At 40.3% G+C, this 12092-nt stretch overlaps 1 protein-coding gene across 1 annotated transcript in view; it reads left to right on the top strand.

Annotated features, from left to right (window-relative positions):
- Nucleotides 1-12092, top strand: part of arid5b (AT-rich interaction domain 5B) — a 99733-nt gene that overhangs the window by 60645 nt on the left and 26996 nt on the right. The window contains exon 5 of the mRNA XM_074645505.1: nt 11151-11308. Coding sequence (XP_074501606.1) covers nt 11151-11308 — 158 coding nt within the window. The remainder of the gene's footprint in view (nt 1-11150; nt 11309-12092) is intronic.

Raw genomic sequence — 12092 nt, 5'->3', positions numbered from 1 at the left:
AATAAATAATAATAATAATAATAATAATAATAATAATTATAATTATAATAACAATAATAATAATACAAATAAATAAATGTATATCTGTACGTGTGTATAGTATAGATATACATATGATTTTATATATATATAATAAAGTCATAATAATACAGACAGCGAAACAAGCATTAAAAAAGAAGAGTTCTTGGTTGCTGACTCTCAGGCTGTCATGTTGGTATGTGAGCATCACAAGCTCAATTAAATTCACCCCCATTGTATTGGGGTAGAGAAATCTCACAAACATGTCATATATCTCAAAACCTGAGCCTATGAGATATGTAAAGCAAACAAAAAACACCAATATTGGCTAAGTGAGAAAATGCCTTTTGTTTGTAATGTGGGTGGACTTGCCCTTTAAAAGACAGGCTGAGGCAGAGTAAATGAAGGTGCTGTGTGGAAAGACCTGTTTACAAGAAGCTGTTGAAGTGCGGATGAGTCGGCTGCACCCCGGGGGGCTGTTGTTAGAGCTCTTTTAGTAACAAGCCGGACTAATCCCTGCCTTTCACTCAGGCGCATGCTCTAATAGCCTTGTATTACAGTGGTTTTTTTGTGTGTGTCAGTAGTCAGGACAAGAGTTCCTGACACAGGTGCTCCCTCCAAACACACAACTGCTCACTGACTCTGAACACCGGTGGAAAATTTAAATTGTCGCTGCTTTGTGGTGTTAACTGCTTTTCCCTCCGTCTATTTCTCTCTCTCTCTTTATGTGATTCTGTTACTGCTCTCTCCCCTCTTCCCTCCCTCTTGCTCTCCCTCTGTTATATTGGAAGGTGAGGTTGTGTTTGTGTAATAACAGTAACTAGTATCCATTGTCATGCCTAAGACAGAGCCAAATGCATTCCTCATTAAATTCAGAATAGCTCTCAGCCACAGCAGTGCAAAACATATCTTCTTATGTTGCAGTTCACGGGCGAAAACAGGCAAGAAAATAACAGCAGTGTTGAAAATATTTCAGTGTTATTGATGTTAAACCCCCCGAGGTTGTTAATATGTAACACTTACATTCTGCTGTGAAATGTTTTGCAGTTTATTAATGATGATCTCCCTCTGTATAATTATGAGAAATTAATTAACACTTGTATCATCTATCAACCTACGGAGGTTTTGATGATTAATAAAAACAGTGTACTCTGTCCACCCACGCACTCTGTCTCACTCTGTGGGCGCATTGTGTAATTTTTGATGATTGCAGTGATAGAGATGCTTCAAGTATTACTGTTCATTAAACATGTTTTTTGTGCTGTCAGTGTGTCTCAAATGACTGTGTGCGGAAACGTGCCTCGAGCGCAGGAACAGAGGAATAACTCTGCTGTCAGACGTGACAAAGTGAGAATTATGAGCACGTCAGAAATGCCAGATATTAGGACGTGAAATGCGGCGGTGGCTACAGTCAGTAACAAAATGATAGAGAGGAGGGAGCGCTTCATGCTCACTGCTAGTCTGTGGTTGTTCAAGCTGATATTTTAAATCCTGCCTTTTATTTACATTTACTAGCTTGTAGTCTTCTTCTTGGCACATTACTGCCACCTGTAGTCACCTGGGAAACACTCATGAAAAGCTCCACAGCACTTATAGAGGTGAACATCTCCCCTGGGAACCTTTAACCTGCAGTATAGCAAATAACAATAATGACATTTGTCCTTGTGTCATCCATACATCTAACAAAATCATTTGAAATGTGAACTGAATGTAGGAGTCCGACCAAAATTAAACAGAAATTAGCCACCTTAATTAGCTATTTTTTGCCTAGGGATCTATGTATGGAGGACAGAACCTGCCAAAATAAATCATAAATAATGAATAAATATATAAATAAATAAATGACTTGATTGATAAAAAATAAATAAATGTGTCTTTAAATGTAGCAAAAATAATATAAAAAATAAATGTAGCCATTAATTAATTGATAAAATGTGAAATATGTTTGTTTTAATTTGCTTCTTTATTTATTTATCTTTGTATTACTTCCCTTATTTATTTACCCTTCTGTTTAATTTTCCCTCGTATTTATTTATTATTTTGATTAATATTTTAATTTATTTATTTATTTTTGCATTTGTTTTTATTTATTTTAATTAATTAATTAATAAATGTTTTTATTTATTCATTCATTCATTCCTGCATGATTTTCCCTTTGCATTTCACCCCTTGCTGTATATATTCCATCCATCCATCCATCCATTGTCTGCTTATCCTATTCAGGGTCACGGGGGGCTTGAGTCGATCCCAGCTGACATTGGGGGCGAAGGCGGGGGGGGGTACACCCTGGGCAGGTCGCCAGACTATCACAGGACTGACACATAGAGACAGACAACCATTCACACTCACATTCACCCTTATATACAGTATTCCCCCAAACTAATTTATAATTTATTCTTTTCTTTATGCATTTCTGCATCATTTGCAAATAAGGGGACTGTCACTCAACATGTGTCGTCATGGGGTCAGGGTGCATGACTATATGCAAGCTAGCTACCTAGCTAGCTAACAGTGTCTGCTTCTTCTTATCAACTCCAGTCTTCATTCCCGACTCCATAGACATATGCCCGGCTCCGTACAGCGGGTCATCGGCCTGCTCCTGCTCCCCCATCGCCGCCTTGTACGTATCCTTGCGTACATATTGTATAGAACTATCGTTTGAAAGGCAAATCTTCCTCATTTAATATTCTAGTAAGTAAATGTAATTATAGTATACGATATGTGCTGCGTATAGCGTGCATGTGCTCAGGTATTAAATATTCCATCTTGTTTCCTTGATACTTTGTGCAAGAGAACCGTTTGATCAGAGAAACTTGTAACATGTTTCATAAATCTAGGATACTAACAAACCACCAGATGAGATATTTGCTTAGAAATAAGCTTGAGAAAGAAACATTAGCTCAGACATCTCCTCCCCAAACTGTGGTCAGAAACATGCCGTCCTTGAGCAGAAACTCTTGAAATCCCTCCAACCTCTGAGGTCTTTGATGTATAGTGAAGACGCGCCGTCGCCTGTCACTGCTGGCTGAGGAATCAGTCATCGCTGCCTTCTTTATATTCTCTCTGGTACTGTTAACTTGCTGCTTTGGAGCCTCCCTTGTCACATCCCTGTGCCTCCAGTGGAGTTAAAATGTTCCACCAAAGTGTAATATCACTTCACTGATCGCACATTTTATGCTCCGCTGCTGTGTCTCAGAGGCTGTTTTGTATCATGATTTGTCAGGTTTTATTGAGGTTTTATTTACTTTGCTTTATCTTTTTGCATTGTGACAGTTGCTGTCATTGTTCCTTATGAATCATAATTTGAATCTCATGAATCATATTCTTTTCAATTCTATTTTATTCTGTTTAAATTCAGTTACAAAACTCTGCTTCTGTATTCCATCTAATAAGTTCCCCTTTTCAGCCGCATCATGGCTTCATTATCAGGATCTACATGAAACTACATCTGCTCAGTGCTTACTGGGTTTAAATACTGTCTGTCATGTCATGCCTCATGTTTTACGACTGGCTGTAAATTTCCAAGGCACCGCTGTAACCATGTATGCCAGACCAGACTGACCTTCTTTGTCTGAGCGTGGGCGTATTCACAGGTACAGTTTCATTAACAAATCCGTCCCAGGGGGAGGATTCCCTCTCACCTGTGCGGATACATATCCATCCTGAAGCTGTGGTCTTTGTGGACTGCACCGTTCGATGTTTTACAGACGACTTTACGCTGTGTTTGGTTAAAAATCCTTTAAGTTGTCTGCCCTTTCACCATGTAACTCATTAAGGAAGTGACTTCAAATTGACTGAGTGGATCTCTCTTGGAGAATTCACATCGATTACTGAGCTGGAACTTAACTCTACTTGTCAATGTCTCTCTGTGCTGCTTAGCTGAATTGTTACTATATATTTGCTCTAAAGATCTGGTTTGTTTCGACATTTATTAACAGGAACTTTTGTCATGTTATTTTGTGTTTATATGCTGCCCTTTTGGCCTTGACACTCTTCCATAAAAGATTTGTAAGCTCAATGAGGCGTTACTTATTTATACAAAAGGAGAATTATAATTTAGAAATTGTATTGCATTATATTGTATTCTGTTATGTCCTGGGGGACATACTGTACTGTACAGACAAGGCCATGTATTGCAACATGAATGTTACCTTTGGCAGCGAGCTATGCTGATAATTGCTGAGTGGGTGTCAAGTCTGTAGTGAATTTGCAACCTAGTGAGACGGTGAAATATGTCAAAACATGTTTTTCATCTAGTCATGCTTTACTCATCCTCCTCCTCTTCATTCACCTCCTTGAACTTGGACCTCATTATAGTGAGGAAGTTGAAGTTCAACAGCAGAATTAAGAGTTTGAGGAAAGGCAGTTGGAGTTTTGTTGAATGAAAGTGCAGATTGTTTCTTCAGTCAGTCAGTCACAGTTCATCTGCATGGGGGATGTTGTAGCTAACTTGCTAATAATTGACTAAATGTTAGCTTTGGTAACCTGATGTTGAACTAGAGTTGTGTTGTCTGTCATTAGTAACTTTTACACTCCCTACTACACTATTTCTCAACAACTTGTATAAGTGATTTATTTCAGCTTGACCTTTATCCCCATAAAATGAATGAACAACATTCATAACAGCCTCATTGCCATTTCCATAATACGATTACTGAGAAGATTGCAAAGATAGCGGCCCCTGCACTCCTCTTTTCTACAGTTTAATAAGACTACAAGTCTACAACAGAGTCGCCAAGTCCGCTTATTATAAGCAACTTTGAACTTGTTTTCCTGAAAAGTCGCTTACAAATACTGATAGTCACGTTCTTTTGGTGTAGTTGCTTATTTTGGGCTCGCTTCTGTCTCTCTCCTCTATACCTGCTTGTTTCTAAAGGCCTGGTTGTTTCTCTCGTGAGATCTGGCAACACTGGTCTACAGCCACGCTAGCAGCTCTGTGAGGCTGCATATGGTCGAGGTATAGCCTTGTTTTGGGGCTAAATGCTAACATCAGCATACTAACATGCTCACAATGACAATTCTACCATAGTGATGTTAAAGGTGCTAAATGCTAGATTGGGAGCATTTCTATTGCCTCTGCACGGCTCTCAACATGGCGACAGCTGAGCCAGCGGGTTGCAACTAACGGTGCTAAAAGCGCTAACCGTGAAAACGACTGCTGACAGAGCTAACAGTGCTTACCTGAGGGGCAACCGGAGAGTGGGTGCTTTGCTCCCATGACAACGGCGTCGGTCGGGACGCAGTTATCAGTTGTAACCACCGTATGAGAGCACTGCATAGCGGCGGCTGTGAGCCTTAGGCAAGCACATCCGCCCCGACTATGTCAACGAAGCACAGAGAAGCTCTGATTACAACACACACAGAGGGAAAGAGACTTCATTCTCTGCTTAGGTAGACATTACTCCTCTATATCTTTCCATAGACAATATTTGTTTGTTTCTATATTAATGTTCTGGATATCGTATTGAGAACCTTTAAGTTGGTATGATGTTAACTAGGTTAGACGTGACAAAGTATGCAAATGACGTGGCAAATGTTAGCATGCTAACATTTGCTAAATAGTACAAGACACAAATGACAGGAGTTAGTATACCTGCACAACTATATTTTGAAGGCATTTGGTCATAAATAGACGATGCACGGGGTACCCCTCTAGTGTTATTTTAGGACGGACTGGGGACGGCGTGTCAAGATACGCTCGTTAAATGCATAGGGTCCTTTCAAAATAAACTTCCATTTTCACAGGTTAGTTAGGTTTAGGCAACACAACCACTTAGTTAGGGTTAGGAGGTGGATGACGTTAACTTCACTGACTAGCGACTCACGTGATTCACGGTTCTGACAATACTAACGAGTCACGTGACTAACGACTGACGTGACAAAATAAGTCAACGTTACTTTTAGTTTCACACGAGACACGAACACCAGTCTCCTGGTTGAAATACTTTTGTTTGTTTGACCCATCCTCCATCCCTTGCGCCACGGGGGTTTTACATTGGAGTTAGTTGAAACCTGATTCGTCACATACTGTCACTAAAGGGTTCCTCCGTGTGTCGGTTTCTGATTCCGACGGCTGATCCCTAATCGGCGGTATTTGACGAGCCGGTAGTGAGACCAGGTTGGATTGACCAACCGACCAAAATTGCCATCCCTTGACCCATAAAAATAAGTAACCACTGCACACATCTGTAGTTGTGTGACAGATTATTTCAGTCATAAGTGTTATCCCAAACTGCCATATGAAAGTATGATTTGGTTGCTACTGTATCTACTAAAATACATCAAAGTATGTTTTTAATTTCATTTTAATAACATTAATTTTTAATTTCTGCCTATCAAACACAAAGAAATGTGCACCATCAGAATGATAATTTCTCCATCTGATTTAAAGAGGATTTCTGAAACCACCCTCTTTTAAAGAGACAATCATTAAGTGAACACATGTAGATATTGAGCTCTTTCGGTGTGTGGGAGCGTTATCAACCGAGGCATCCATCAGCTGAATCCTCCAGTCGGCTTGATATGTCTCTCCGTTCCCAGCAGCCTCTCAATCAATCAGTCCATTTTGTTGTGGTTCCCTGTGGCTCTACTCTGTTGATGCATAGAACCGTCAGAACCCTTCCTGAGCTGTCTCTAATGACTTTTTCATTATCATTGACATCAACTGAATGGCAGTGAAGCAGAGGTATTAGGGTTGTATTTAATTGAATCTGAGGGGGGTAGAAAATATTAGACAAAGCCGTGTTGTAAAGCTGCTAAGAGCTGAGGGCGTTCGGCTGCACCCGCAGATCAAGTTGTCAGGCTGTGCATCTCGCTGCTGAAGTCGCCGTGACTTCCATGGCTCGGGGGTTCGTGCTCTGTGACAAGACGTGATGGATTCACACCCCTGGGAATACCCCTCACCTGTGTGTGTGTGTGTCTCTCTCTGTGTGTGTGTGTGTGTGTGTGTGTGTGTGTGGTGTGTGTGTGTGTGTGTGTGTGTGTCTATAGGAAAGAGTCCTCTGGTCACTTCAAGGCTCAACTCCAAGTCATGCCAACGACCCAGATAAGCAGAAAGCCACAGACTGAGAAATAAGTAACTCGCTGGGAAGCAAAAAAGGAACTTGGTAGCTTGCTCTGCAGCCATTTTTGGTGTGTGACTATAGAGTCCATTTTTGGCTCGTCGAGGGAAGTATCATGTATACTTAAATGGTCTCTTTCTTTTCTAGTACATTGACAAAAGCACTTAATGCCCACACAGAGTTATAAAAATATCACATCTCCCAGGGTGCTGTAAAATCATTACCTTGTGATGTTGGCTTTGTATTTTTACAGACTGTGTTTCCATTGGAGAAAATCAATCTGCACAGAGCCAGTTTGATTTTCTTTGTGTTATTCTAAAGCTGATGACTCCTCCCTTATGCAACTGTGCCACGAGGAGAGCAGTTCTGCACAACTCCTGCAGCACGGAGAGATCGCCTGCGCTTGACCTTGTGTGCCTTGTGTTTGTGTATGTTTACAAAAATACACTAAAATGCCCCCTGGTGACCCGTCGGTTTACAGTAATACCTGCTCGGGTTGTTGTTTAACCACGTTTAGTTTGTCCTTTGTCAATAAGTCAGTGACTTTAAACCCGCTCGCCGTCGTGTCACCATGTGTTATGCAGCAGCAGCGTTTTGCTGTAATTGCAGCATTTTCTTACGCAGCAGTATTTGACCTGATGAAATATGTAAACAGACAGGCAGGTTATGTAACTCAGCGCAGGGTGTCGGGGGGGGTTAGTGATTGCACTAAAAACAGAACTGAGAGTGTGACCTCACTCAGACCTATGCGGCGTTTGTTTAAACTGATGTCACATGTTGAAAAATAAATCTCCCTGGAGTCAAACCTGCAAGCATTAGTCATCTGTCACATAATGTTTGTGTTTTGTGTGATTGGGTGTGTTTTTTTGTAATGCAGTGTATATACGTCTGGCATGCAGTCATCAGTTACTTCTTTTAGGATTTTAGTCGAAAAGCACATTTATTGTAATTTAGCATCTATTTATTTGGTTAATTACATATGGATTTCCTTCCAGAGGCTCAAGCATAGCAAATTAGCTCAGGCTATTAATGCTGTGATATGTGGCTTTAGTCTATTCAGTGAATATTTGTGTGGCTATGTATCTGTCCCCTTCAGAAATAAACACAAGTAAATAAATTAGGGCTGTCAAAGATAACATCATAATAACACGTCAATGCAAATTAATTTTAACGCCACTAACTTCTTTAACGCATTAACGTAACTTGCGATTTTTATGTTGTAGCGGGCTCAGTTTTAGAGCTAGAGTGAAGATACTGGTATCTTATGAAACTAGAACACTGCTAGTCACTCGTCGCAAATGAGGTTAAATAATGCTCCGAACTTACGCAAAATTTTGGCGAGGAAAAACTGGCATGGCTATTTTCAAAGGGATCCCTTAACCTATGACCTCAAGATATGCAAATGTAAATGGGTTCTATGGGTACCCACGAGTCTCCCCTTTACAGACATGCCCACTTTATGATAATCACATGCAGTTTGGGGCAAGTCATAGTCAAGTCAGCACACTGACACACTGACAGCTGTTGTTGCCTGTTGGGCTGCAGTTTGCCATGTTATGATATGAGCATATTGTTTTATGCTAAATGCAGTACCTGTGAGGGTTTCTGGACAATATTTGTCATTGTTTTGTGTTGTTAATTGATTTCCATTAATAAATATATGCATACATTTGCATAAAGCAGCATATTTGAAGATCATTAAAGAGTATTAAATATACTTGACAAATCTCCCTTTAAGGTACATTTTGAACAGATAAAAAATGTGCGATAAATTTGCGATTAATTGTGATTAAATATTTTAATCGACAGCCCTAGTTTAATTACATATGGATTTCCTTACAGAGGCTCAAGCATTGCAAATTAGCTTAGGCTGTAAATCCCATGATATATAGCTTTAGTCTATTCAGTGAATATTTTTGAGCTTATGTATCTGTCCCTTCTGAAATAAACACAAGTAAATAAATAAATTACAGGGTTTATGTAATTTTCTCAGCAATAATGAGTAATTGGCTGAATAAAAGAGGCAGCAGCAGAATGGGAAAACATTGGCGGAAGAAACACACCCAGTGCTTTCTAAGTAAAGATTACAGTGTTGAAAACTTGTGTTTTTTGTAGTGCCAAAGGGATGACAAATGCACCACAAATGCCCTTGGAATTTTCCCTGCGCTGTTCCTCCACGGCGTAGCGGTTGTGAAAATAACAACATGAAGTGATAGGTTGCTGAGTCGTGATCATTTTACCCTTTTTTAATGACTGCCTCTTAGTTTTTATTCACCTCCAGTGTTATTGTAACATTTTCATGATGGGAATTCGATCCGACAAAAATAATCACAGAGCCTTTTGGCAGAGAACAACCTTGGATGTGATTTAATTGTCACTGCAGATGGAAAGAAAGAATGTTGACGCTGTGAAATACGTGACTGAACTTGGATTATTTGAAGTTTCTCTCTTTTTCTTCCTCTCTCTCTCTCTCTCCCTCCCTCCTTTGAGCTTATCTCTGTTTGTGTTGCTGCGTGGAGGCACGGCACTCTGCCAAGAAGTTACATTACAGTCGCGGGTTGACATAAATGTGGGTGTACAAAGGACTTGGAGGGCTTAAATACTTTATTGTGTGTGTAATGTGAACTGAGCAATTATATCTGCCAGCCTTTCAAACAAAGAGCTCCTATCAGGCAGGTTCATGTGTTTTTAATTAACAGCGTTCAGCTTTAAGACATGAGCAGGCTAACCAGAGAAATACAGCCACGATGATCGGTACATCTGAGGTGATTTAGTATGATGTGATTCTTTATGATGCTGACGGCGATGATGACATGACAACTGTGTGATGTAAAAAAATCGAGACAAAGCATAGCCACATTATATACATTGTTGTGGTGGTTTTTATCGCGTCTGAATCAAATATTTCTCTTAACAGAAACTGTTCTTCCCTCTTGTGGGTTTGCGGGTTAAACAGCATCTGTCATTTACAGTATTCTACTAATTGCTTGACTGTTACGACGCCTTCCTCTCAAATCTTAAAAATACATCTGTCTGAATTTAAATGCAGTTTCTCTTTTAGGCTGAGAGGGAACTTGAGGATTGTGTTTACTAGCACACTGGAGCAATTTGGCAGCCTGCTACCCCATTCAGCACAATGTTGCACTAATCCAGTTTAAAAATAATTAGCTACAGGCTAGCAGGCCTGTGAAATTCCTTTCCCTGATTGTAAATTGTTCCTGTCATAGCCTCCGTCCTCTTCAGCTAGTTCCCAGAGAGGAAATGCATCTAGAAACGTTTTCATATCTCTATTATTCTTTCTCTTAATAATAGTTTATTAAAAGGTTAACTTTGGTATTTTTCAACCTGGACCCTATTATCTCATGTTGTTGTTTCTGTATCGAACTGACTAATAGGGACAACAATTTCTGAAATTGGTCCAGTATTGAGGGATAATGCTTCAGACAGCAGCTGCTCACATGCTGCAATATGGTGCTATTGGGGCAAGCTGGCACCGTCATTTACGTCCACTAAAAGTACTTTTTTTTGCCATGACAGGCCCTTATTGTTATTATAAATGTCTGACATTATGGAAAGAGTCTCGCTCAAGGAGAAGTATCGTTTTGAAATGTGGCGAGGTGATGTGTTGGTGGAAGACAACGGTGGAATAGTGGAATACATCCACGGTGGAACGAGAGTGCCAGCTGGGCAGAGTTTGTTGTGTTGGAGAACAGAAAGCGTAGCTTAGTTTTTATCTAAAAGATTTACAATGTCATGGCTGAATATTAAGATGATTTCCACAATGTTGATGAGGTCTTTGAACTCATTGGTCGCCCGTATTTATTTGAGCCTCAATACTGGACCAATTTCAGAAATTGTTGTCCCTGTTAGTCAGTTAGACACAAAAACGTGGTAAAATAGGGTCCAGGTTGAAAAAACCCAAAGTTACCCTTTAAGATTGTTTGAAGATAAAAATAGTAGACTCACACCAAATGTTGAAACTAGAAAGTGATTAAATCGCACAGTGCTGCAACAGTGTACACGTTCCCACCTAAATGGTTATTGTCATTGTCACCGTTTCCTCTCCCTCAGCGCCTAACCTGAAGGGGCGACCTCGGAAGAAGAAGCTGTCCATCTCTCAGAGGAGGGACTCCGACCAAAAGGGTCAAGGGTCATCGGGGTCAACCCAGGGCTCGACAGCAGTAGCAGCACAGGACCCCTGCAGCCCAGACAGCAAAACTACAGCCAAGGTAAGATAAGATAGCATTAGACAAGATAAGACTTTATTGATCCCTGAGGGGAAATTCATATGTTCACACAGAGCGCAACAGGCTGAGAGGTAAGACTTCCTCTTCCAAGCGCTGATAATTGCTTACAGTCCGATTAGCAACTGGACGCGAGACCGGAGTTTGAGTTGAGAGACGACGTCTACGGCTGTATTGCTTCACAAGTAGCCAGTTTACACTCAGTTAACAGTTTATTTCTTAAAACTAAATCATCGTCAGACGATAGCCAGCGGGTTCCTAGATTGCATTTTGGGCCGATGCGTTGCGCCTCTTTTGCTCTCCACTTGGACTGCATGCAACCAAATCCTGCTCAAACGTGATTGGTCAATACTACTCCAACTACAAATGGAAACCAGAACTTCCAATACCAAAATCTTGTCAGTTCCTGCGAGTTGGGGAAACTCCCGCAAGATGGTTCATGTTAGGCATTGGTGTCAAATAGGTTAGAATCAGGCAGCGAGTCTCGCAAGAGTTTTTGCAGATCTGATTTTGCAGTTTGCAGATTACCTTCTAGACACGACCCAAAATCTTGTCCTGTTGGCAACAGATTCCACGTTCTCCTACTGTCACGATATCAGATTTTCACTACACGATTATCGTGGTCAAAAGAATTCACAATAACGATATGATCGCGATATCTATAGAAAATTTGAAAAAAAAAATGGCAAATAAATTGCTCTCAAAAAACAAGTGAAGGGAGGTAAAGAGAGTAACCATAACTGTATATATATACAAAATGATTTAAGAG

This window comes from Sebastes fasciatus, chromosome 9 (genome assembly GCF_043250625.1).
Source record: "Sebastes fasciatus isolate fSebFas1 chromosome 9, fSebFas1.pri, whole genome shotgun sequence".
Classification (NCBI taxonomy): Eukaryota; Metazoa; Chordata; class Actinopteri; order Perciformes; family Sebastidae; genus Sebastes; species Sebastes fasciatus.
This window is presented reverse-complemented; position numbering and strand designations above follow the sequence as displayed.